Source organism: Amblyomma mixtum, chromosome 1 (assembly GCF_055824585.1).
Source record: "Amblyomma mixtum isolate Tamu chromosome 1, ASM5582458v1, whole genome shotgun sequence".
Lineage (NCBI taxonomy): Eukaryota > Metazoa > Arthropoda > Arachnida > Ixodida > Ixodidae > Amblyomma > Amblyomma mixtum.
In genome coordinates, this window is record NC_143012.1 from 276,132,001 (window position 1) to 276,159,997 (window position 27,997).

The 27,997-nt window shown below is 48.6% G+C and overlaps 1 protein-coding gene across 1 annotated transcript; it reads left to right on the forward strand.

Annotated features, from left to right (window-relative positions):
• LOC149371778 (uncharacterized) lies at positions 1 to 27,681 on the forward strand. Its single transcript, XM_089581108.1, has 21 exons — positions 1 to 97; positions 701 to 783; positions 1,541 to 1,623; positions 2,426 to 2,578; positions 3,678 to 3,810; positions 4,676 to 4,794; positions 6,822 to 6,903; positions 9,897 to 10,046; positions 10,195 to 10,230; positions 10,365 to 10,454; positions 11,971 to 12,039; positions 12,133 to 12,222; positions 14,069 to 14,202; positions 15,850 to 15,903; positions 15,984 to 16,022; positions 16,405 to 16,422; positions 16,507 to 16,521; positions 16,602 to 16,631; positions 18,401 to 18,421; positions 18,630 to 18,707; positions 27,463 to 27,681. The coding sequence occupies exons 1-21, from the start codon at positions 1 to 3 to the stop codon at positions 27,641 to 27,643; spliced, it is 1,755 nt and encodes a 584-aa protein (XP_089437234.1). The 3' UTR covers positions 27,644 to 27,681.
• The last annotated feature ends 316 nt before the right edge of the window (positions 27,682 to 27,997 follow it).

The window sequence follows — 27,997 nt, forward strand, 5'->3', positions numbered from 1 at the left end:
ATGGCCGCGGTGCAACGGTCGGCCTCGTTGCCAGGAGGCCATCTTCGTGACTATGGCGCTGCCAGCAGTACTACTGCAGCCTTTGGCCCTCAGAGTGGTGCGGATTGGACGTCTACTGTTAGGTCGAATTTTAGAGATGTTCTGCGAGCTACACTAATTAAAATACATTGTTTCACTGCGTTAGCTTCGTTTGTGTTAACCTTTATGTAAAATGCATTTTTCTTTGAGTAACTAACGCTTACGGCAGAAAATTTATGCAAGCAAAAATTTGGCCCAAGCAATTTGGTTGCTTGCCTGTCGCTGTCTTCAGGCAGTGGGGCACGGCAATGCCATGGCTGCTCCTGGGGAAAGCCAGACGTCTGGCAGACCTTTATTTTAAACATCGGATGTGTTTATTGGAAAGGCGAATATTAAAGCTTTATTTTGTTAATGCCATCGATCCCTCCTCCGTCCAATTTTCAGATAACCAATACCATTCACGACGACTTCGGAGAAAAATTTAACAGCTCGGTAGAGGCCTTCCTCATGCGTGAGTATTTTAAACATAATTAGATCCTTTATATAAGTCAGTATAACCAATGACAGAAATGAAAAAAAAAGATGTGTGCAGTAAAATTAATAGCAATGTGAAGAAGATTGCGCTCAGCGAAGCTGCCTTCAAGACCTTGTCTTTCAACTTCACTTCCACTTCTTTTTGCAGTCTCACCAATCCAGACCGAATTCGACGAAATAGACCGCAATGACCTCGGGAGGATCAAGAAAATTAACTCCCTCGAATCCGCCGTAAGTGTTTGTTAATGCCGCTCGGGACTGGAGGAAACACACTAAGCAAGGCCTGTAGTTCTCCCGATATTAATCCAGAGGAACCAAAGTCGAACTAGCATCGTCACTTCGTACTCGCTCGTGGGGGATAATTAATGGTTTCTTTCTTTCGCTAAATTTAAGAAGGTTCATACAAGAGATATGCCAGCATTTAATAAAAACATTTAAGAGCTAAGTCAAACATTTTACCAAGTCAAACTAGACTGACTGTCCAGCGTAACGTGATAACAATTATGTCATTTTTACTAAAACAAAGCATTTATAAGCCAAAAAAGTGCTTCGAAAAGACGTACACGTGGCGCCACCACTCGCAGATTCGTCCAGCTGCGGCTCGTGACGTATATATAGCTTGGTTATTAGCGTATTTGTAGCCTGCTTTGTAGCCCTAAATGGACTGATGAGTAATAAGCCCAAGCCTGCACCGCTTTCTACAGCAGGCTGGCAGGGATCACAGCCAGACACCGGTGGGGTTTAGCTGTTTAGGCCTTGAGTTTAGTGCTCGCAGTGGCTGTCTTCTTTCATTCTTCCACCTTTCAATTCTCTGTTCCTCTCCTTAGTTCAGTTTATCTCGTTCTTGCTTTCGTGGTCCCGTATTTAAAGCTCACGCGATTGTCGCTATGTAAGACAAACGCAACTTGCGCAGTAAGGTCATTTGTATACACTCACGCTACCAAACGATGCCAAAGGTTTTCTACGGCTGTGCGTTTCTACTTCCAAGGTACTGGCTACTCGGTATCCCAACGTGACCAGCATGAGCCTCCTGGGCGCCCTGAGCCCGTTCGATGTGGTTTTCACCCGCGGGTAAGCGATTCCACGGGCTGCCACGAAATTTAAGATGAAAAAAATCATGGCACTGTAAAGTGTCGTAAGTTTAATCTATGAGGCATTTCGCACTGACCCAGCGGAAGCTTTCTGAAGGATGCCTGTCGTGGTCATTTCAGAAATACTTTTGCCCTTTGTCTGCAAAGCGTCACGTAATGTCTAACGTCGCGCTTTCTTTCCTTCAACTTGTGTGGCCAACTGGCCGAAAATTTCCCTTCTGCCTTGATTGCGACTACGTATTTCTCTATTACGGCCTCATATTTCTGCGCGGCGCTTGACATCACAGTGTTTTCTGCAGCATATAATATGTTACGTCGTCTGTTCTTTTTTCCAGGTTTATTCTCGCAATACTTCCTGAGCGGAAAATTGTTTTCTTTTAGAGTGATCGCATTCCCTGCACCTGGCAGGGATATGCGGAAATCCGAGCTAAACACCACCACAGTCTTACGCTATAATCTAATGGACGCGCTACAAAGCTCCGCATTAGTCGCGTGCTCTTACCATCAGAGTCTGCACTCCGTGGCGTGGACCATAAGTGCGATGTCTGCCAGAAAGTGGTGGCTGTCTGGAACGTGTCATTCATGGTCACGTGACTAAGGTGGGCTTGAGAGTGGGGGCTGCCGTGCGAAGAAGCGGTACCAGGCTGTCAGTATACCACTTCTCCGCCCCGGGGAAGTGCAGAAAAGTCTCCAAGTGCTTTTTCTCTTGCCTCTTGTGCTTCTCCGTCCGTTCAGTCGGTCGCCATCGGAGAGCTCAAAAGTTACGGGAGGTGACATTGCAGAGAGGAGTACGGCAAGGCGGCGTCCACGGCGGCCATCATGCTCGAGACCGTGGCTGCTGTCTCCTTCGTCGTCGGTATCCTCGCCCACAGCCAGGAGGTGCCCCCCAACAAGCGGAGCTTCGTCTCCAATCAGAGCGGAATCGTGCTGGTCGTGTACGTGTACGAATGGGATGGTATTCACCTTTGAAGAAAAGCACTTATGTTGTGTTGTCCATCTTCTGGTGTAGTCGTGTATCGTGGTTCTTTTAAGATGAAAAAGAAAAACCTTGCTTAACGGCTTTAGATGACTCAAGCTCACTCGAGAGACAAAAAACGAAGGAATTAGAAGAGGAGAGACACGAAAGCAAACCTCGCTCAAGTAAACAGGGTATCCTCAAGAAATACCCGCAACTCGCAGCTCTCTACGGTTTGTGTAAAGCGTTTTTTCCCCTTCTCAAGCAGTCGACTAACAAGTGCGTCGTCACGTAGAACACTGAAGACTGAACTAACCTTACTCCGAGGCTCCAGCCTCAGCCTGGGCAACACATTGACCGTGGATGAACTCGGCCTCAGCGTTTCATGCGACAAAAAGCCAAAGCCTTTAAAGATTTCTCGGAAAGGCAAGGCGCAAAACCTGAAATATTGTGTGTGCACGCGCTTTAGAATGCAGCATTAATTCACCCTTTTCATTTTCAATAAAACTTCTTTTTTGGGCGAGTTGGTTCAGAATGATTTAGTAAAAATTTATAGAGCAAACATAAACCACCACAGGGAGACTGCGCACGCGCGCGCGCATACACACACACACACACACACACACACACACACACACACACACACACACGCACACACACACACACACACACACACACACACACACACACACACACACACACACACACACACACACACACACACACACACACACACACACACACACACACACACACACACACACACACACACACACACGCACACGCACACGTCGTTACTGCGCTCGTCCATGTCGCCTAATACTAAATTTTAGGATCTGCTGACATTTACGCAGGTTAGACGCACGGCACCATGCATTAAGAGGATAAGTCGAAGACGGCCTCATCATCCTTGGCAAGGAAAAGCGAAACATTACCTCTGTACGATGCAAGCATTTATCCTTCAACAAGAAAAGGAGCAGAGAGAGGGAGAAAGATTGTTATGCGCTTGTCCTACTCAAAATGCTCAACATCACGCAGACATCATGCGATCCCTGAGAGCCCCCCTTCTGATGCCGCAGGAGTTCTCTGTTCATGTGGCTCTTCTGCACTGTCATGGCGCCATCTTCGTTGCTGTTCATGATGGGCGGCGTCATCTCGCAGCAGTACATTTGCGAGCCTTACTCGACAGGGCTGCTCCCTTTCATCGACGAGGTGAGGAACGCACGTGACGGTGACCGCCGCCACCGGCGTGGTTTTAAACGAAAAAGTCTTATTCGTGCAGGAGGAACATGACGCTGAGATATATATCTAAACAATATAGTACACTACCGCGCACGGCTTGCGAGGCCACTGGCTGTTAAACATCGCTTGCTGTGAGCATGTTTTTTTTTTTTTTGCCATATATACTGACATACTTGACTGAAGCATCCCCGCTCCTGTCTTGAGTGGACGACCTGGCCACTTACCGGGGATTAAGACCCTACTGACTATAGCCCTAAGCTGTCAGAAGCCCCAACTACTACCCGTTCAAGACTTCTGCTATGAGAAGGTCGTGCGATGCCTAAGGTCGAAACGTTTTAGACGACTTTCTGAGAACTGTGGTCGCAAAACAGCGACTTTTGGTACAGAGAGTGTTGGAAATGGTTGTGTTTGCATGTTATGGCAAATGCGATAGTTGCAAACACTTTCCGCTGTGGAAGTTTCAGCTCAGAACACGCGTTCGATTTTCTTCTCTTCTAATAAATGGTCACAGCGCCATTCAGCATGGGTAAGATTATAAGGGGTGATTGGTTAGGCAATCTCCACTTCAAGACTCGAGAGAGTAGGCGAGTATTCGCAAAAACATTGCATACACCATTGTATCGCTACGGCGGACGGATACAAGAGTGACTGTAAAAGCACAGCTCGTAGTTACGCCAACACCAGAGCCCTCCGAAAACGCACACGTCTCCTGAGATAAGCGTGCTAACGAAAAATACTCTAGTACGTCGTCTAAGAATCTCCTTGAGCACATCTTTCGAGAAAGCGACAGCTGCGCTACCACGTGCACCGCACTTCGTCCTCCATTCCCTTGCAGGTCGTGCTCACGATGTTTGTGCCTCATGGGGATGACGACACAGGTGTGCACCAGGTCGAGTACAACGCCAAGGCGCTGGAGCTCTACAACACCACCATGAAGCCGAGCATCGTGCTGAGGTGAAGCGTACGCGAACTGAGAAAGCTGGGCTTGACTGGCGTGACAAAAGATGGTGACGCTATTGCGTTGTAATTATACGCCGACCGCACTTGTAATCCTGGCTATAGCGACGACCTCACGGCGCTCGAGCTGACGCAGGAAAGGTTAAAGAGAAAGTGGAATAGAACTGAGAGACTTTTCGCGCCTACATGCAGAACTACGAGGTCTTAACTTCAAGAGGAGAGACTATAAAATTCGAAAATGCACTTGCAAGAATAACAACTAACAAATCCAGAAGTTGGCAATAGCATTTAAAAATAATACCTTAGGTGCATGGAGTACGCATACTGACAGAAAGCAAAAAAAGTGCAGCTAATTTATCTAGAATTTCTATCGTGAAAAATCTAAACGAGTACTTAGTACTACATGCGCTGCAGACACGCTCTCTGTCGCGTCTCTGCGTACGTATAATACCGACATGAATCACGCACCTCCGTGCAGGGCCTCGTGCTTTCTTCACTACGGGCAACTGCCTCGGCAGCTTCGAAGTTCAGCTACTGGGGCTGCAATTGCGATAGCAAATCGCGGCTGTGGAGGTGGTGGTGGTGGTGGTGGAAAACATTTATGTACAGGTATAATACAGGAGGTTATGCATGAGCTGACCCAGATGGGGTCAGCCCTTACAAATACTAGGTGGAGGTCCCTAGTTCGGGACCCCAGTGGCGTCGGCCGCCGCCCAGGCTCGCGCGACCAAGGCCCGTTGGGCCTGCAGGTCAGAGCAGCCGAGCAGGGTCGCCTCCCAGTCCTCCCGGGTTGGGTTGGGGTGAGGGGGGATAGCAGGGTTGGAGGGGCAGGCCCACACCATGTGGTAGATGTCCGAAGACTTCTCCGCACAGTGCGGACAGCTGCCCGAGAAAGAAGGGTCGAATTGTTTCAGAGCTGCCGGGCACCGCAAAGTATTAGTATACAGGCGGAGCAGAAGCCGCTCCTCCGCCTTTGAGAGACCTTTACACGGGCGGGGATAAAGACCATGGCCAGATTGATAGAGTAAAACGATGTCTTTGAAGGTGTAAGCTGGAATAAATTCGAGTTCCTGATCGTCAGGGTCGGAGGGGAATGTCCGGTGAGAGAGCGCGCGGGCGGCGGCGTCAGCTGCCTCATTTCCCTCAAGGCCCATGTGAGCGGGAGCCCAAACGATACGCCGGTGAGCGGGGTCACCGGTGTAGACGCTGTTTTGAAGAATGCGGTAGGCTAGATACGGTACCCAGCCCGGCTGGACGTTCCGACATGCCCCTCGCGAGTCGGAAATAATTGTTTTTGAATTGGAATCAGATGCAGCCAACGCAATGGCGACCTCCTCCGCGTGTGTTATGTCACGGGCTCGGAAAGTAAGGCCGTTCACTGTTTTGGATTGGTGGACGACTGCAGCTGTGTACCATCCCCCATGGTGGGGGCCTGAGGCATCCACGTAGAATACGCCGGGTTTCGATCCATAGTGGCGGGCCAGGGCTTCCGCCCGCGCCAGGCGCCGGCCATTATGGTCCTCACGGTTCATGTTCGCGGGAAGAGGGCGGAGGCGGCGAAGCGAAAAGCGAAAACGCTCGAGTGCTGTGCGATGCAACGTTAAAGAACGCCGCTAAGTGGTCGAAATTAATCGACGACTTCTTTCGCAGCCCACATTCAGCTCCGGGACGTTGAACCCGACCCAACACCAGCGCCACTATTGTTAACTGGTTGCCTTTTGCTGATAATGAATAAAGTGCGCTCTCCAGTTAACTATTCCGGTCGCGCCTCAGGTAATGCCTACTGCACACTGAACAGAGAGCAGATGACGTAAAATTGCAATGCTTTGCCCGCTATTACTGTCCTATCCTTCTGCCTCTTTCCCTTTCTCTCGCTTCAGAAATCCGTCGTTTTGGCAATTAGGAATATTTGTATACCTGCGCATAAAATTCCTACCTACAATCAGGCAGCTCGCTTCGCGTTTGCACATCGGCCGGTGTCGGTGGCATCTCGTTCAGAGCGGACTCGTTCTGCCTCCATGCAGAAGCTGCAGTAAGAACGAGACTCTGCTGGCAACCACTGGCTTGAGCGACATCAAGACGCTGGAGACAGCGTTGATAGTAGCCGTAAGTAAACGCGTACCGTCTTTGCCGAAAATAATCGGGCAACAGGGTTTATTTCTTTGCCGTGTAGTGGAGCAGCACACGGCACTCCTTGAGCTCTAAATCAGTGTAAGGCAAGGTAAGAACACTTGCCCTCACCTTTCAAGACCTTTTGGTCTATAGGGGTGCCCAAGAGCAAACTCCGTTGCCTGCAGACGTGACAGTCATGGAATTACTGTATTTTACTTACTTTCACCGGTAATATGTAATGTAATGAGTTACTTTACTGGTCTAGTAATTACTTTAAGGAAGCAATATCGCAGCAACAGTCAATAATTCATTACAAAATTTGTTTTAATTAAAACGCACCACTGCTCTTCGCATCGACAATACCGTAGTCTGTCGTGCGTCCGGTAGGGCGCCTCGAAAGCAAGAACGACGTGCGGCAAGCCTGGGCCAGCGTACAGGGTCGGCAAGTAGAGACCGGGGCCGCCAGTGTACTCTGTAGTCGGGTCGCTGCCGGCGGGTATGCGATGGAGTTGGCGGGTCAACGGGCAGAGGGCTATCAACTACTATCAACATTTCACAACCGGACACCGTCGAGTTGGTTCTCTTGTTTAACTTTTTTGTGTAAGGGGTTCGTCGCGCTGCCCCGGCACCGGTCATCCGGCGGCTGCAAAACAAATACTGCGAATGAGGTGCAGCGGGACCGGCGGTTAACCGATAGCGAGGAGCCTAGTCCTTGGAAGATCACGTTGTTGCCGAGAGGCGAAGCCGACACGGGCCCCTCTGGTTCGTAGAAGGGCGTGGGTCGTCCCAGTTCGAAGACGCACCGCACGACGAAAGACAGATGCCCCAGGGACGGACATGAGAGGGGGAGCGCGCGGCCACATCTGTGTGCGCATCCCCGGCTGCGTGTTAGCATTGTTTCTGTTGTCGATGTCTTTTGGTGTGTTTGCGTTGCATGTTCTAAGAGCGGAAATGCTTAACGGCTTCGTGGGACGCATACAGGCGGAATAGCGTATGGCAGGAATGTTACCAAAAGTAAGCCGCCGAGTTCGATTCCTGTGACCATCGAAGCAATAAAACTGCTTCGAATGCTTCAATCGGTGGATACAGCTCTGAGCAGCAAGGCGTTGTGTTCGCTGCTCGTTTGTGTCTTGAACGCTATGTAAGTGACGAGTGTGCTTCTGTTTTCGACGTTTTGTTGGCGTTGTCTCATCTTTCTAATGGCTCGTGTTCTAGGAAAGAAGAGCGAGGGGGTACTTTTCGGAAGTAATTATAATGTAGTGTCATTACTTCTTGGGACAAATAATAGGTAATATAATTTAATTACATTCGCATGATTTTAGGAGCGTAATTAGTAATGGAATTTAATTACTTTTCAAAAGTAGTTTTTCCATGTATGGTTGCCTGGTTGCCTTTGGCAATACGGTATGTTCTCTGTCGGTCAGGAACAAATTAGGAATGTAATTTAATTACTTTTCAAAAGTAATTTTTCCATGTATGGTTGCCTGGTTGCCTTTGGAAATACGTATGTTCTTTTTCGGTAATGATCAAAACGGATAGGCTTCAATCTCTGGATGATTGGGTAGAGAAGTCGTGAGCAGTTGGCAAAAGGGGAAAAAATGTACAGCCGGTTCATCGGTGACAGCGCTGAGAACACAACTGAAATTAATTTCAACAGCCCATACTTCTATCATCTTACCGGAAGAAAAAAATTTCATGGGCAAAAATATACAGCCCAGAGGATTTTGTTCTGGTCATGCAGGGTGGGTCGTTTTGCATCGCCGGAGTTTCTAATATCTTGGATGTGAGAGGTACTGTCGTCCTCACCCGTCCAAAGCTCAGGAGTTTCTAAGCCGCTACTAAAGCACGACTATGCGTTCAGTAGGAAACATTTTTTGCAGTGTTTTTTCGACAAAAGTCGTACGTATGTCTATTGATACTGTGGCATACGATATTTTCGTTGCGCATTTAAAAACCAGCGTGATTGCATGACAAGGTGTATCGCCGGGCTGATTTTGGGCTTACAATACATGCAGACACTTCCGGAGATGAAGGCAGACCCTTGCTACCGACTGAAATCATTGAATATACATTAAATATTTAGGGACGATCAAATGAATTGATGCGGAGGAAATGACATACCACTTTTATTTCACTCGCTAGTATTTCATTTCTGATTCTGACTTCCAACTCTATTCTTATTCCATTTCTATTGTAATCTCTTCTTAGATTTATTTTTGCTCAGTCATATTTAGTCCCGGCTCTTTCTCCTCTCCTCTACATGTGGAGAGAGGGGAAACCCCCTAAACACCACCTGCCATCTGCTACCTGCCGTGGTCAGTAGGTGGAAGCTTCACACAGGTGTCGACGCCGACACACTCGGCTGAGTTCGGGCTAGTTCGGCAATGGGAGCATGCTCGGGACAGTTCGGAAGAGCGTCGGGACATCTGTAGCCATTAGGGAAGGGCATCGCTCCAACTGCCACCAAGTGGACAGAGGGTGCGAAGATGAAGAGCGAGAAACACGGATGCAAGCACATCAGATGTCAGAAAGATGACGCGAAGAATGAACGCATGCTTTCGTACGTCAACCACTTTTTTTAGTTGTAGACGTTCTAGACTGCGCGGAATCATTTCCCGTTTCTCACACTTGCCGGCAATCGGTCCCATCGGCATCGGCATTATTATGTTCTCTCTCGATAGGATTCTTGCGCTAAACGTTCCCAGGTTCAGTTTCAAACGGTGGCCTGTCCTGGTCGAGAGATTCTCAACGGTCTATGCTGCGGTACGGCTCTCACGACCACCTTGGACCGGTGGTTCGCAACCAGTTGAAGCTGAGACCCACGGGTTGTTTGTTGTAGTCCTATATGGTTGTGATGATGATAGAACGCCCTCAAAAGGAATCCGAATGTCACACCATCTCCCAGTAATTTACTCGAATTTCTGCAAACTGAAAGTATCTCCAATTGCCTCGAATTGTACCATTCACTGAACTCTCATTGTTTTCAGAATCCACCGAAGTACCTCCTAAGGTTGATCAACAGAACAGCCTTCAACGCTAGAGGCTATAGCGAGGACTGGAAAGGCCTCATTGGAACGGACCTTGCAGATCTCGCGACGCCGATTGAAAAACTAAGCGATTCCCTGACTGCTAACTCGGTACGTCTGCAGACTACTGTTGAGATAGTTTGGATGCCTGAAATTGTGCTTCGATATAACCTGCAGAGCAAATTTTTACAGCTCCTTCCTGATTAAAAAGTCTTTTTCGGTACTCGATAATGCGTTGCCATTCCCATCTTTTTTTCAGCAAACCGGCCCCATAAACAACATAGCTAGTGCAAAGGTAAGAAGCAGGTTTGTTTAACAATTTATATTCCGCTTTGGAAGCACTGACGCTTCTTTTGGTTGCAATTCGCGATTGCTTGCTGGGCCGCTGCACTTCAAGGCGGTGCTCACTTCTGCCACGCGTAAACGCAGACGCATGTCGTCAAGTGGAGAGAGGCTGAGAAGAAGCTCTACGATTGCTGGGAGACCATGGAAAATACGCTCTCCGATGAGATGAATGCGGTGAGTGGCTATATGAAATAGGCAAAGCGTTCACAGCGCCTCCCGACGTTTTGAAAGGGGCCAGTAATGTGGAAGGTTGACCTAGTTGGCGCATTCTTGGATGTACTGCAGCAGAGAATAGCACGGCTAAAGTGTAGGCTCAATCTACGGAGGTGATGCTGCCATTACATTAACTTTTGGTGCGAAAGTACTAATACGGGGGTTCAGATCCTAGCAAAATCGTCTAGCGACCATCCGAGAGCAACATGGATCGCAAAAATTCTACCGGTGGCAGCACGTGACATCTCAAAGCACAGCCGCGACAGCACTGCGACAGGAGTGGCACGAGGACTCCCACGGATCTATGAATGTTAAGAAGAGGAAGACAAATTCTGCATATATGGATCGGGTGTGCTTTCCACTGTATACGAATATTGTAAACATTCTTTCTCATTTGGTGTGCCTTTTTTATTTATTCGCTTGCTTTTACATTATCTGATGGCTATATGTTAAACCGACAGCCATGCCATGGTAATTCGACATGTGAAGCGCGAAAAATGAATAAATGAATGTTTACAAAAAAGACAGCCTGAATCCGTTAACTGGGGCAATGCGATAGGGGATGGCAGTGGTGGGGAACTTGCTCTAAGATTGACTTTGTCCTGAAGGGCTATCTATGTCGTATGGAGTCAGTAGTTTTCGATGGAGGCGAAATGCTAGAGGCCCGTATACTGTGCGATGTCAGTGCACGCTAAAGAACCCCAGGTGGTCGAAATTTCCGGAGCCCTTCACTACGGTGTCCCTCATAGCCTGAGCCCTCTTTGGGATGTTAAACCCCCAAAGCCAAATCTTCCTTTAAAATCAACGGAGTCTAAACCTTGCGCTGGTTTTGTGCAAAGGAAAGGCACATAACTGCCTCAATTTGTAGGTGGACGCCACCGAGTACGCACAGCGCGATTGAGGTGTCCACTGACCCAGGTACCAAGTTACACCTGCTACTCAGAGGCTTCACACGGACGGACACAGCTGAAACCCGAGGAGGGCGGCTAGAAGTGCTTTCGCACTAAAAATAAATCAAGCTGTCAGCTTAGAGAGGTCTAGAAGGCATGCTGGATGGAAGCCTGCCGGCGAAGTACCCTAAATTTCCAGCAAGCGTACTGCTACATCAGCAGGCTCGGTGGAATGATTTTTATTTTCAAAGAACGTGGAAAGCAGCATAGCAGGAGTGATTGTGCGCAGGACACAGACCTCATTAAGTGCGTGCGCCATGGTCTCACGCGTAAGCTTTCAATCCAGTTCACACAGTTTCACGTCATTAATTTTTTTACACAAGCAAATACTTCTTATCTGGGAGAATAGCCAGAAAGGCTACCTATACAATCATTTTGAACCCTTTAAAACTCGGTTGCCTCCCTGTCAATTCGTTTTTTGTCCCGTAATCTGAGAAGGCTTTAACTTCTTGAGAGCTGCGAAGAAGAACTTCAACAACTGTAGATATCTTTGTTAGTTACGTGCCATCTCTTTCTTGTTTTCGCAGAACCATTACAACTTCATCATGGGCAAAGTTGGCCCACATATGCAAACCATCCAGAGCCAGACTCTGCATGTAAGTCTACACGCATGCGCCGTTACCTCCACGCCAGGCACTTACCTCAAAAGCTGCCGCAATTTGGTCTTCCCTTACTTTCCTTTCACACAGTTCTACGACGTTGTTGGCAGCTGCCTTCAAGTTGCTGTCATCTACAAGAGGTGCTTCGAAGTGTTCTGCTATGCCGTAGTGGCAAATTTGGTGAGACGCATCGGTTTTATTGCACGCAGATGGCGCTGGGCAAACTAGAGTGCTCGGACTGCACGCCGCAGAGCAAATAGCAAAAAGCGGGAGATTTGAAGATGTGTGACCGTGAACTGCACCGCAGATGCAGTATTACCGCTACTTCCGGAATTATATTCGCTATCACCCCTAATTTTCAAAGAATCTTAAAGGGAAACTGCATATGTTTTAGAAATCAACGAGCTTAAGAGAGTCGAACGTGTGAAACGTGCAGGTAAAGCATGCGAAGTCTTTTAGCGCTAGCACTTGAGATAGTGAAGTAATCGCCGATTAAAATCCGGACGCCTTTCAAGCTTCTCCGCAGCGCACAACTCCAAGTGGTGTGTGTGTGTGTGGGGGGGGGGGGGGGGGGGGGGCACATGATGACGTCATTGAAGTTATCGATACTTTTCCAACGCACAAACGCCTGCTTTGAAGGAAAAAAACCAACGCCACCGAAGGCGAACCCTGCCGAGAGATGTTAGGCAGCGTCTAACGCGTCAGGGCAGGGTGTGGCTGACGACATCGGTAATTTGAAATCATACCTTCCGTGACGTCACACTGAGTTGTTTGCACTCTTCCGGCGCATTGAGAAGAAGCGCGAAATTCAATAGTCAATTACGTCATTATTTTACATGCTAGTGCAGAAACACTTGGCATGCTTTACCTACAGCCTTCATAGACTTGAATCCTTGATAATCGTGAAATTCTCAAAGAAGTGCTGCAGTTGCCCTTTAATGAAATCACACAAACTGTTTAGGTGATTTCGCTACACTTAACCCAAGAAAGTTCTCTTAGATGCTGACTCTGTTACTATATTGTTGGTGGTTAAACAAAAACAATGAAAAAGACATCACGACATAAGCACGCTTTAAGGATACCACCTTACCTTGATTGGTCAACAGCTATATCTAGCCTAGTTTTTTCTTTTAATAAAAAACTGGAGGGGGACATTTAAGCTCCGCCTTAAGGGTACGACTCGATAGCGTTAATGGGCTAATGCCCATTGGTCATTAGCAAACGGGCATTAACCAATTGGTAAGGTTTAACGTTAACGCTAAGTAGACCATTGCTCATTCTCGATTTTGCATACATAGATTCCTGTGAGTCCAAGCGATGAGCCACTGCCCTGCGATGGAAAGTTCTGCCACCGGTGGGGCTTGCTTGTGCGACCCAGGTTGCACTTCCCGAGCAACTTCTTCCGACCAATCATTAATTTAACTGCCACCTGCCACAGTGGTCAATGTGCTCATAATTCGGTGGGCAGGTTGCAATGACGCCACAACATTACTAGGTGGCCGGCTTGCGTCCTATGTTGCTTCTGCGGGGATTTTTCGTCGTTGACCGTTATGTTCGTATAACGGCCGACGAAGTGCCGGATTTTCTGTGACACGAGCTCCTTAATACGCTGAACATTGTATGCGCACCTGTTAACTTGCATGCCCAGCCTCATCAGCAGGTAGTCTTATTTGTTTGTTGGCCACCAGTAGTTAACACCGCGTAACTCGATGGGCATGTTTTAAGCACGTAATTTTGAGAGAAGTATTGTCCCAAGAGATTATGAGCGAAGATGGTGATTATTATGGCCAACTCTTCCTCCTGTTCGCGAGACCAACTATTTCCGACGGCCATAGAAAATCAGTGCGACGTACCGAACATTCGTAACTCCGGCGGTGCATTTGAGTGTTCAGCGCTGCGACGCGCGTGCTGACAAGCGCGCAAATATAGAAACGTTTTCCCAGATTTCCTGGGTCTGGGTAATACCCTAACCGGTGACGTGTTCGCGTTTTACTCATGTTTCATTTATTGCTGTTTTGCCTCGCAGAACGGCGTGTGGTTCGCGCTCTGGCTGGTCTGCTTCTTCTTCTCGGCCACCATCCTCATTATTCTCAAGCTGTCCAAGTACCTGATGCGAATGGACGACTACATGTACGAGGGAATGGAGGTCGAGGAGTCCATGTGAGTTGAGTGCCCTTCCGCTTCACGCTTCTCGGAAACGCGCGGGTAGTGCATTTAAGGAAACACTTTGCGTTTCTTTCGATAGCAGGCACAAAAGCTTGCACAATACAGTCGCCGCCTGCCTTCGTTGTTATACGTACTGCGGCTGATTCTCTGCCTGGTTCGTTCAACATTAAGTACCCAGTTTATTATATTTGCAGCACCTTTTCCGAACATATTATTCTGTAGACAAGGCACTGTCGTGTTCTACCGAAACGTCGTCCAATATTTGCAGACCTCCTAGTTTAGCGTCAGGAGGAAGAAAGTGCAAGACTTGCGATATGCTTATCTAATTGGCAATGCTTCGTCCTGCATCAAAGCCTGATCGAATTCAGTTGCATCGGAGGCAGTTACTTCCATAAGCAACTGTTTTACATCGGCGACTAAGAGTTACGTTCAGCAGTAATGATTGAATTGAAGTGAAATTTTCACTTCCGACCGCTATTCTCCTCACGCTTGCAACGAACACGCTCAAGAGATCTAGCGCGACCAGTCCATGTTGACACGCTGTAACACTGCTATGGTTTACACACTATGAAAACCAAGAACAAATATTTTCTACTGGGAATCGGTTTTCATCAGACTGTGATCGAAATGCTAGTACAGTTTTGTTATTGTTTCGCGGCGTGCGTATGCCACTAAGTTATAAAGCTTTTACGCACACACGCTATATATATATATATATATATATATATATATATATATATATATATATATATATATATATATATATATAAGATATAAGGGTTACGCTGGCGTTGAACCCCGGAACAGAGGACGGTGGCAGGGAGGGGCGGCGATGGTTGGCTCGAGCTGTGTTGCATGATGGCCGGGGCGCGTAACGTTCGGCTGCGAAGTTCCAGGATGAGGACTGGGAAGGGGACCGAGACACCTCCACCAGATGTAACGGTCTCTATTCGGAGCGCAGACTCGTGAGTGTTGAGCGAAGAGCGCCACAACGGACACACTCCCAGGAGTCACTCAGGATTCCCAACTACACTTCGTCTATACCTTTCCGCTGTGTCGCTTGAACTGCAGCCGGTCGCTTCCATCGCAGTGCATATAAACCTAAACTCCCAGGTTTCAGCTCTCTTCCTAGGCAATAATCGAAAGTTTAGCATATCCCCGCTCCTCCGTGCACAGCATTGTTCTTCAATAATAATACCGCTTCAGAGACACAAAATCCGAATCCGCGCATGACCTGCGGCCAGTTTTTGGATGTGGACAGACGGTGTGGCACCTTTAGGCTGAGCAGTCAGGTACTGGCGGTGGTCTGCAATTTTTCCCTTTTCCACCGTAACCATATATGCTCTGAGGAGCGCTGAGCCGTTTATCTGCATGTCCCAAGGAGTCGTGATCAACCAAGCTCAGGGCAGTAAGGCAATCTGAGTGCGACGGATTTTTGATTTGTGGGCCCAAAGGGAATTTATCAACTGGTGTGATAATTGTGCCCTACCGCTACAGGTCACGTGAAATAGTGTATTCGGTGTGCACAAGCATAGTGTCGACAGATCCAGCGCGAAGAAGAAAAAGGCGCGAGCGAGCCGTGCCTGAACGAAGAAGGAAGCTATATATTGTTTCTGCCCTTCTCCTCGCTTTCCGTCACAGCGCCAGCCCACCGGACGACAAGACTTCGGGTCTGAGCGTCAGCTACGCGCCCAGGTAGGCTCAACAGTACGAGCCACTGTCCCACCTCGTCGCTCCTCACAACGTACTAATGCGTAATTTTCACTATACCTCAGTGCCGCTTCCAATATGCCCCCCGGCCAGTACAAATGGAGGTACGTTCCTTTATCACAGTTCATCTTACTCTTCTCCGTATTAGTTCTACTACACGACGCGTTATTTATGTGCCGTTAGCCAACCATGACACGACTTCTCTGCTTTCCTCGAATTTGAGAGGGTGGCTGGCATTACAGAAATTTGAATTGTTAGAGTTATTTCAAGCAGCAATTTGTTAAGAAATCTTCATCCTTGGGCACAAAGTTATTCTTTATCTACGTGCGGATTTTAGTATCTCACCTACATTCTAATGATTGCGCTCCTTTCTAAAATTTCTTCTATTGAGGCAAGCTCCTATTTTTTTGGTATAGAATGACGATCAAATCTCTTCATACCAATAATTGTGAACACTCTTTTGAATGATTTCTGTTTGCTTTACAGGCGACCGAGATTTGACTTGTAAGCACGGGAAAGACGCCGTATTGTTCTGTAGGGTATGCAAAGTAATCGTCTTTGCTAGTAACTAAGGTAATTTTTTTGCAGTGAGGGACGGTTCCAGTAAGTATCTTAAAAACGATTAGCGCGTCGTTTTGCTCATCGATGACCCACAAATTGCTGTAATCTTTCTCCAACACTAGGAAATTTGAAAGTAATCCTTACCAGAAGCCGTAAGTATTCAACATATTGCGTCAGTAGACAGCTGCTTCCAGCTCTACAGTTATATTCCAAACTCTCTTTTCTAGTGGTGGCAATTTTACGTGCAGTATAAAAACTGACCCCACGTAAAAGTAAAAGTCGTCGGAAGGCACCACGCACGTGAGAGGAATATTGGTGCCAGAAAGGTTCACTTAGCGGAAATCTTTACTACAGTAGGTTTTACGAAATTGGTTACTTAGTGGAGGAGTTGTTCTGAAGTACGTACGCGCACAATCTGTCGCAGATATATAGAGCAAGCGCGCAGTTTTTAACAGAAGACACGCCCTCGATTTGTGACGAAAACTCTCCGAACAACTGAAATAAGCAACTTTCAATTCGCTGGCAACATTAGCTTGAAAAGCGAAGAGAGCGCTTTCAGTGCCTTACTCCATGCGCGGAAAGGATTGTTGCTTGAGCGTTCAAGTACAGGTATGGCCGAAAGTTCCCAGGCCAGACGGTCCAGCTTTTGAGCATTGCAGTGGGCCATTTACGAAACACCCCAAGCTAAAGATCTCTACAGCGTGAAATTTCATTCTTTCCCCGCCTTGAGAACGTCGGCGGCTTCGTAGCCCTGGGAACTCTTGGCCAAACCTATGCTTTGGATCTTTCACTTTTAACGGCACGCAGCGCTGCACTGTTCACGAGACTACTTGTGTATCGGGCTGACACGCTCCTTTTGCGGAAGGCCACGCAATACTCGGGAATCCGGGAGCAGTAAAACTGTTTTCTGACGTGTGCAGATAACAGGTGCTAGGCCCATGCACAACTCAGTGAAAGACACCGCGCCACAGGAAACATGGGCTGACCGCACAGAGGGAGATATCATACGCGCAGCTCCATAGGCTTCCTTCACTGGGCCCTCTCGGTGCAGCCCTGTACACCGATATGCACCGGCGAAATATTCGTTTCTGTGCAGTAGCCTGGTGCGCCCAATTAAAATCTGCTTTACAACTTCCTTCTAATTAGCAAAATGCGTGTTTATACCTAATTGGGCACAGTGACCATGCACGGCGATTTAAACTGCTACTGTGTCTGTATATGTTACGCAGCTTGCGTTAGGCATGGGTCTCTCTCGTGACTGGCTGGTCGGTACTTCGCCCGACGCACTATAACTGCCATGTTTATAGTCAGAGCGTGAGCTTTGTTTGATCAAAAGGCTGCCTCAAATAGACACTGCGGGCAAGTTGAAGTTGACCTGCGTTCTAATGGCAAGGAAGTTGTGTCATTAAAAACAGAAACTTTAGTACGCATAAACGTTAAAATATGAAGACAGGCGTCGCCATCATCGGCCGTTTTCGCCAGCGAACTACGAAGCGTGAAGACAGTTTTTTGTGCGGATCCCTGAGGCTAGGCTACACCGCTATTCTCTTTCAAACTGTGATCACGGAACCCTTTTGTCATGACGTCACGAGTTTGAATCAATGATGACAAAAATTTGAAAATCTAATTTTCTCAATAATAAATGCGGCTTTTGCCACTGGGCAAATATTAACTTAGCCAGAAAAAACCACGTAATCAATTTTTATTACGAATAAAGTTTGGGTGCAATTGTCCGCAGTGTCCATTCAAGCACAGACAGCTTTGTGGATCCGAACCCGCTGGAGATTCTCCCAGTTCCTCGAGCAAGACGCGTGATACATAAAGAGAAAAACAATCGCCGATCTTTGCTAGCGAGAATTGAGAGTCAATGTTTTATCAAGCTGGCCTGATAACTAACGAGACTACGTGTTAAACCCAACAGAGACCTTGAGGAATTGATTGGGTAAGTAAATGACACCTTGCATGCGAATATTCACGAAACCCTTTCGCATGCGCTCTGGATTAAAAAAAAATGCTCTCTCATCTTTGTAAAGAGAAGTTTTAATGCGCTTGCGGTCGGAGGTGCACAGCGTGCTTTTGATTCCCTTGTCACGAGACACGAGCTTTGTTTCATTTGCGCTCCATGTCTGCGCTCCATGTCTTCGTTCCAGAGCCGAGATGGATGAATCCGAACTAGATTTTGTGCGCTGGCAACACGACCGCCTACGAGAATTCGTACCGGAAACGCTGTAAGTCATTGCCTCTGAAAAACGTCGTTTCGTTTCGTTACAGTGTGCTTTCGGTGTAGCTTACTTAGGCGCGTTGGCTACACAATCCTTGTTGCATGTTCGCTAGTACAAAGCTCAAAACAACAGAAATACGAACAAGCACGAAACCTTTCTTGTGACTAACCTCCGCTTGTTCTGCTGCTGCTTTGCACTGTGAGACTCGTTCGTACCAGCGAGGCCGAACCATGAACCGTAGTCGAACAACAGCCGAACAATAGTTTGCCCTATAATCACAGATGTGGCACGTATAGGGATACGTGCCTCGTATCTGATTATGCGGCCAACTGAAAATAAAAATAAAGGTCGGTACACCGTCTGGACTGCAGCTACTATTCGGTGCCCGAGTCTGACGGTGCCCAGTATTAAGAGATAGGCCAGAATCACAAACTGCCCGAATGCAATTACGCGCTCCGTTATTGACTGATCCCGACAGCCAGATACGATTGCCAAAGGAACGAATGACAGCGGAGGGAACACGACCATTCGACTCTGTTAACACAGGCCGTTGTTCAAAAATCTGCCGTATTTCTTGAGCTGCGCACAAAGGAGCTCACCAGAAGCGCTAGGTTACATTCCTTCTGATTTAATGTTAACGATCAGCTTAAACTGAGTGTCGTAGTGCTAACTCTAGTTGTTACGTCAGCGCCTCACAAAGCAGTATGACTGCAAAGTCCCGCTGTCTCCTGTTTTGAGATGAAATCCGAATGAGATCAATGCCCATCCCTCGTAGCGCCTTTGAAATGTTAGAACGAGCTATTCGAGGAGTGAACTGCTGCTCAGGCCCACACAGTTAGTAAGCAGCACCAATCCACATGTATCATTATGTGCGTAGATTTGTTAGGCACACTGCACTGGTAAACACCATACGGTGTTTCAGTAAAGAAACACAGCGTTGTGAAAGCTGTTGAACTGCTGTCATTAAATTAAAGGTCGACATCAAGCGGTCGATTTCTAAAATTTGACATTAAGTAAAAAGATCTGCAGTTGGATGGCGCAGCGACGCTCTATCCCTCGCGTTAGGCGACGATTTGTTAATAGGGCGCGGAAAACCTACGGACCGGTCTTGTGCGCAAGCGGCATTGCTAATCCGGTTCCTGATTTGAAGACGTCCACGCTTGCTTGCATTTAACTTTGGGCTTGTCACACACTGAAGAACTCTGGCCGCGCACATAATAGCAAACATGTCACGGCTCCGAGGCCTCTTCTGTCTTTTAATGCGCACAAAATCAAAGTGACGTGAAGAAAAAGTTGGCGTGCGCAGCTTGCACTCAAGGCTTTATGCACGTACTTTTGTTAGCGCTGAGCAACCGGGCCTTCAAAATGGCTGCTGGCACTCGATACGCTTCCACCCCTGGCTTCAGCCGCATCATTTTTAAAGCGAAAGCCTTTAATGGCTCATACTGTCGTCCGTTAACAAAGCGTGTCACACGCGTTTAACTATGGAACTATAAAAGATAGAAGAAAACCAATGGTTGCTTCAGATATAGGAGGTAAAAATGAACCTAGAAGCCAAGTTTGATGACTGCAGATTGATTAGTTAATATAATTATAGGCAAAAATTTCGAAATTGCGTCGAAAAAGCGCGGACGTCGATGTAGCCACGTGAACGATGGGACGACACATGCACTAGAAATCAAAAATCAAATCAAGTTTATTTCATATTTACAGTACATGGTTTATGGGGTATATACATCAGGAGGCCCAAAAGTCGAGACTGCAAATAGGGCCTCCTATGGCTACATGAACAGAATACATAAACCGACGCATGCACAACAATTCGAGGTAAAAAAAAAAAGGCAAATAAAGCGACAAAAAAGAAAGAAGTTGTCGTGTCCGGTCGCTGTGTTGAATGCAGCGAAAGACGCACACGGTACTTTAAGACTTCGTTTATTTAAAGCCGATGAGGGTGCGACCAGCGTCGACCGAGGCAGGAGCCGAACTGGCTGCCCGAAGAAAGGAGGGAGCGGAGAAGCGTCCACGGGAGGGAGTGGCTTCCCAAAACAGGAGGAGGATGCGGGGGCGCACCATGGGGGGGCATCTGGCGACAGCGTGCGACGAAGGGCAAGTGGTCGTTAGGAGGAGGATGCGAGTGGTCGTTAGGAGGAGGATGCGAGTGGTCGTTAGGAGGAGGACGCGGGGGCGCACACACACAAAAGCAATAAGGGGACACAACACTTCCTTCCCCCTTAGAAAGTTGCCTGGTATCGTGCAGGGGGTCGGCGCTCACGCGTGGAGGCGCGCTGGCTTTGTGCGCTCGGGGGAGAAACACTTGTAGGCTGGCTGTTGTTCGCTGTGTCTCCTAGGTCTGTCCTGGGCGAAGTCTCTTCTTCCGGGAAGAGGTGCCAGGCTATGTGGGAAGATGGTGCACGTGCTCTCTCCGCTGGCGGACAGCTCTCAGACGGCGTCGTAAATCTACGCAGCTGGTTGAGATGTCGGCGTGCTACTGTGCCATGTATGTTGACGAGCCAAGAGCGCAGGCCTATGCGTCTGACAATTGTAGCTTCCTCCCAGCGTGGCTTTTTCAGAAACTGTCGGGCGAGGACGCGCTGCCCCTCATTAAGCGTGCCGCAGCGCGGAATTGCTTTTTCTTCCCGGAACGTCTCTGCCTTTGGCTCGGGGAGGATGGCTGTGAGCTGGGTTCGCATTTCACGCTCGAACATCATTTTCGAGGGGGTCTCGCCTGTTGTGCTCTGAACCGTCGTGTGCTGCTTGAAGAGAAAGCGCGCAAGGCGGCGCTGCAGCGAGCCTGTCTGATCTCTTTCAAGGGCGCGTTTTAGCTCGGCTACGTAGCGCTCGGCTTGTCCGTTTGTCGCTGGGTGGTAGGGGGCCGATGTAACTGATGAGATCCCGTTGTCGCGATAAAACTTGAGGATCTCCGCAGACACAAACGGTGTTCCGTTGTCCGACACTACCTTGCGCGGCAGGCCGAACGTTGCAAATAGTGATCGGAGGTTGTCAATGACTGCTGCCGAAGTCGTCTGTCCCATTTGCCTTATCTCAAGCCACTTTGTGTAGGCATCTACGACCACAAGGAAAGTGCAGCCCTCAATTGGTCCTGCAAAATCAATGTGCAGTGTGTGCCATGGTGTGTCTGGCTTTTCCCATTCTGGGACAGGAGCTTTCGGCGGGGCGCTCCGGCTGCTCTGGCAAGGCTTGCATTCTCGCACCACTGTTTCGATGTCGTTGTCAATGCCAGGCCACCACATGTAGCTTCTGGCACACTTTTTCATTGCAACGATGCCCCGATGTCCGGCGTGGATGAGAGACATAGCTTGTGCGCGTAGTTCTCTCGGCATCACAACTCGGGACCCAAATATGATGCAGCCGCGATGGGTGCTCAACTCTGTAGCTCGCCTGCGGTAAGCGTCGAAGTTGTCCCCTTTGAGTTTATGCACGTTGCCTTGTTGAACAGCTGTGTAAACTAGCCGGAGAGCTGCGCACTTCTGCGTAGATGCTGCAACTGTGCCTGCTGTAAGCGGAGGTTCTGGCAGTGCTTCGAACATCAGAACGTCTCCTGGTGGAAATGGTTCGTCAACAGTTGCGTCTAGTGGCAGACGGCTTAGCGCATCGGCGTTTTGATGTTTACTCCCATTGCGGTAGACCAGAGCGTAGTCGTACGCTGAGAGTTTGATGCACCAACGTGTCATTCGCGGAGACAAAGTTGGTGGCATAGGCCTTTGTGGTCCCAGAATGCCCAATAGCGGTCGGTGATCGGTTATAAAGGTCACCTTCCGGCCGGCAATGTACTGGTGAAAATGTGTCGCCGCGTAGACGATGGCTAGCCCTTCTTTGTCAAGTTGCGCGTAGTTGCGTTCTGCTTGCGACAACGTACGTGAGGCGAAGGCGATGGGAGCTTCCCTTCCTTGCTCGTCAGTTTGCGATAGAACCGCGCCGACTCCGTACGGTGATGCGTCGCAAGCCAAAAGCAGAGGCTTCCTTTCGTCGTAGTGGCGGAGGACTGTACATCTTCGAATCAGGTCTTTCAGGGCATCGAATGACTGCTGATGGCGTGGCGACCATGTCCATGTCACATCTTTCCGAAGGAGTTGGTATAAGTCGTTGGCCACGGTAGCTCTTTGTTCCAAGAACCGGTCGTAGAACGTCAAGAGTCCGAGAAAAGCCTGTAGCTCCTGCTTGTTTGTTGGAGCTCGTGCTTCTGTGATCGCTCGCACTTTGTCCTCGGTAGGGTGAATGCCTTCCGCATCAATTCGGTGTCCCAGAAATTGCACCTCTGGCACCGCAAAACAGCACTTCGATTTGCTTATGCACAAATTAGCGTTTGCTAGTCTTTCGAGAACGAGCTCTAGGCGCACTGCATGCTCTTCAGTGGAAGTGCCACTGATGATGACATCGTCAAGGTAGACACAAACTCCTGGGATGCCCTGAAGCACTGTCTCCATGAATTTTTGAAATATGGCCGGGGCTGCAGCTACGCCAAAAGGCAGTCGCTTGACTTTGTACAAGCCTTTCAGTGTGTTAATTGCCAATAATTCAGCAGTTGACTCGCTCACCTTCAGCTGCTGATACGCCTGGGTGAGGTCCAATGTGCTGAAGACTCTTGCGCCACGTAGTACACTGAATACTTCTTCAGGTGTCGGTAGCGGGTAAGAGGACGCTTTAGTCGCAAGATTGACGGTGCTCCGGTAGTCTCCGCAGAGGCGTATGGTTCCGTTCTTCTTGCGAACTACGACAAGTGGTGTGGCCCATTCTGAATGCTGCGTCGGCTCGATGACACCTTGCTGCTCCAGTTTGTCCAACTCTTTTTCAACTGAATCTCGGAGAGCAAACGGCACCGGCCTGGCCTTCAGAAATTTGGGTTGCGCGTTGTCCAACAACTCCAGTGTGACCGGGGGCCCTTCGTTTCCTGGAATCTCTTCCGAGAATACTCTTTCGTATTTCTCTTGCAGTTGCTCAACCATGTTCTGGCTCGGCGTCTGGTGTATGCCGCATATCATCACGCCTAGTGGAGAAAACCAGTTTCTCCCTAGAAGGCTTGATCCTGTGCCCTTCACAACAAGCAGAGGTAGCGTATGGGTCTGGCCGTTGTAGTTAACCTGCACGTTGGCAGAGCCCAATAGTGGCAGATTCTGTCCTGACCACGTTCGCAGGTGCGTGTCGTCTTGTTGCAGGGCGGGTGCGTCAGATGGCCATGAAGTTCGGAACGTGTCCTCACTGATCAGAGTACAGGCTGCGCCGGAGTCCACCTCGAACTTAATCAGCTGGTGATGTACGCTTACTTCTGTAAAAATCTTCGGTCGCGTGCCGAGATTCATGGTGTTCAGGTCGTACAACACAGATGGTGTTGCTGATGTTGTTCCATGGAGATCAGATAGCGGCGTATTCTCTGAGGCGTTGACGCTGTGATTAGGCTGGGAAGGTGACTTTATCTTGGCAAGTCTCCGTTTCGTAATGCATGCTCTTTCGATATGCCCTCGCTTGTGGCAAAAATTACACGTGGCTGACTGGAATCGACATCCCTGGGGGTTGTGTTGGTCGTCACACCGCCAGCAGCGTTGTGCCTTTTTGACCGATTTTACAACAACAGAAGGCTTGCGCACCTGGTTGCTTGTCTGGTGTACCGGCTCGGTGTTCCGGCGAATCCCTCTCTGCTGGTGACCGGCGCTCTCCGCTCGAACGGCGATGTCGTAAGCTTTGCTGAATGTGAGGTCCTTCTCAGCGAACAGGCGCTGCTGCAGTGACTCGTCACTCAGTCCGCACACAAATCTGTCGCGTAACATCACGTCCAAGGGAAGCATGGTGGTGTTAGCAGAAGAAGCTGCGTCTCCCTCCTGCCCGGTAGCTGTTGTCGACAGCGTTCCAAAATTGCAGTCGGCAGCGAGCTTCTTGAGCGCGGCTACGTAGGCGCTCACAGTTTCTCCTCCCAGTTGATCTCGTCGTTGGAAGCGAGCCCGGCTGTAGACCTCGGATGGCCTTGGGTCGTAGTGCTTTTGCAGCGCTTTTACGATGTCGTCGTAAGACACTGCCGCTGGTGTGCTTGGCTGAATAAGGGCGCAGACAGTATCGTAGGTCTGCTCCCCGCACAGCGTCAGCAGGTTGGCCCTCTTCAAGGCTGGGTCTGTGATGTTGTTAGCTTCAAAGTAGAACTGAAGGCGTCCAACCCACGATGACCACGATGAGCCGTTGAACTCTGGTATCTGATTGGGAAACCCTCGCGTAGCCATGGCTTGTCAATAGCGTTGCGTAGCGCGGGTCGAATCCACTTTCTCGTCGCCACTGTCGTGTCCGGTCGCTGTGTTGAATGCAGCGAAAGACGCACACGGTACTTTAAGACTTCGTTTATTTAAAGCCGATGAGGGTGCGACCAGCGTCGACCGAGGCAGGAGCCGAACTGGCTGCCCGAAGAAAGGAGGGAGCGGAGAAGCGTCCACGGGAGGGAGTGGCTTCCCAAAACAGGAGGAGGATGCGGGGGCGCACCATGTGGGGGCATCTGGCGACAGCGTGCGACGAAGGGCAAGTGGTCGTTAGGAGGAGGATGCGAGTGGTCGTTAGGAGGAGGATGCGAGTGGTCGTTAGGAGGAGGACGCGGGGGCGCACACACACAAAAGCAATAAGGGGACACAACAGAAGTGTACAGCAAATGAATGTTACATAGTGATTGCAAACACAAAAACGTTATTAAGCATCTAAGGATTCAAACAAGTGGTTTTTTAACATTTTTTTGAATTTGTACAATGACATTGGGGTTTTCAGTGAAGGGAGCAAATTATTCCAAGTGGAGATGGCAAAGAACGATGTAGTTTGCTTTCCATAATTAGTCCGTACTTTTGGCAACAATAAATTGTTCGACAAAGCAAAACGCGTGATGTTATTATTTGTAATTATATTTTCAGGGACAAAATTAACACATATGTACTTATTGATGACTTTGAAAAGAAAAACCAGGACCTGAAATTTGTGGAGATGTTCAAGGGGCAGGACATGTAGTGAATGGAACAAAGGTGCAGACGGCTGGGTAAAAGAAGAAGAAGTGATGATTCTAAGTGCTTGTTTTTGCATAGAAATGAGTATAGAAAGATGAATTCTGTATGTGCTACCCCATGAAGTGATACAGTAATTAATATGGGAGTGTATGAATGCGTAATAGATTGAAAGCAACGTATCTAAGCTAAAGAACGGCCTTGTTCTGATGAGAGCCCTTATTCCGAAACGAATTTTATTAACAACGGAGGCAACATGATGATTAAACTTCAGGTTTGAGTCAACTATCACACCTAGAAATGTAGCAGAATGTGTTTGCGGTATTGAAATCGTCACGGCATAGTGAAAATTGTCACAGAATGGTCAGAAAAACGTCGGATTTGTGTCAAATTAGATAGGAAAATGTGTACTTAAAAACATTTTTCTGTGTTTTCTGCCTTAGTTTGCGCTGTTTTTTTCACCATGTACTTAAAAACACTTAGATCCCCGAAATATGTATAATTTGGGTATCGATATAGCCACGGAAACAGTGTGACGTCACATCCACCGGAAGTCGTCACAGCATAGTGTCCTCGGCTTTCGCCTCTCAACACTTTAGTCGCCAAAGTGTCCCCGCAATATTTTTTTTTTCACTTTTTTTGGCTTTTAGCAAGCTTAGGTGCCTCCCTGGAGCTCGCCAGCGTAACCTGTGCACATCTCGAGGGAGTTTATTGCTAGACTAGTTGGTGGCGGTTTTTCGAGAACATCAGCAGTAATTTTGGACGCACGATTGTTTATGCATCTTTCAGTAAGTGCTGCAAGGATTCAAATTCACCTGATAGTTTAGTTGTAACTGCACATATATTCCGTTACGTTCGACACAGAGAAAATTTTATTTCTCACGACGCAGTCGGGCGCTCCAAGCAGCTATCACTCGATCCTATTCCCAGCGCGTCGTGGACGTGCTGGATTTACTGAAGTAGTAACTGTTTGCAACGGTTTCATTCGTGAAGCGAGCCAGTTCTCCCAAGCTAATGTGTAGTACGAGTGAGGAATAAACTAAGACGAAAAAAAAATTGACGATGCTTCACTGCTAAGCAGCTGCATACAAGTACTTCTCGAAGCATTACGAACTAATCGGTGTCTTCAGTATGTTGAACGCTGTCGTCCACCACAACTTACTCTGCCTTTTTTTTATTAGATCAGCGAACCTTCTTTGATTTATTCAGGCATCTTCATCTATCATTACATATCGTTTTATGCCCCCAGGCAATCAACATCGCTTTAAAAAAAACTGCATTTATACACAAACATAAATTCATAGCTTTCATAAGTAATCCATCATCAAACTCTAGTTCAATGGAGATGTGCTGGAACCACCTCAGAACGATATGAGTTGGCCGCAAGGGGCAGATGTCCAGATTCGCTGCATAGGATTTCCAACGGCGCAACACACACACTCACAGAAGGAAGGAAAGACCTCCACGACACCACACAGCACCGTGGCTTGTGTTCTGTCGCCACCCCCCCCCCCCCCTTTTTTTTTGCTTTCCGCTACATTCACTTCTTCACGAAATCGCCCACTTTCGGAGTCTCCTTACCGATGCGCGTATATTGACCATGAGCAAGGAGCCCTCCTTGAGTCAAGCCAGGGTGCTGAGATGTCCTCGTGCGCGCATTCGTCGTAGTATGCCGTAGTCTGCATGTCGTAATATTTGGAAGTTAAAGGGGCGTTGATACAGTGTGAGATCGCTTGACCCACCACACAACTCACCTCTCGTGTCAATGGCGTGTGCAGGGACGGCGAAATGAAGCGCGTCAAAGAGATGCGCCAGCGGCTGGGCCTTCCGGCCAACCAGCCGCTTCCCATCGGCGGTGCCGTGCCCATGCGCCACAGAGGCCCCGCGCCGAGAGGTCCTGCGACCGGGACTCAGCCGCGGCCGCCGCGCCCACCACCACCCCCTCCCAAGGCGCCCTGAGGGCAAGCCGCACACCTCTATCAGCGTTCGGCGTGCTCTCCACGTCGCGCACGTGTCTTTTATTAAACGAACGCTGCAAGACGCTCTAATATCTTTTCTCTTTTTCTCAACGGCCCGTGTACTGTGCGATGTCAGTGCACGTTAAAGAACCCCAGGTGGTCGAAATTTCCGGAGCCCTCCACTACGGCGTCTCTCATAGCCTTAGTCGCTTTGGGACGTTAAACCCCATAAACCAACCATCTTTTTCTCAACGCTCATATTTTCCTTGGAGGTGAGCTCCAGCTTACATCAGCAGAGTTTGCTACTGGCATTTCTCTAACGCAGTTACCATGCTTAAGCTAAGCGCCTCCTTAA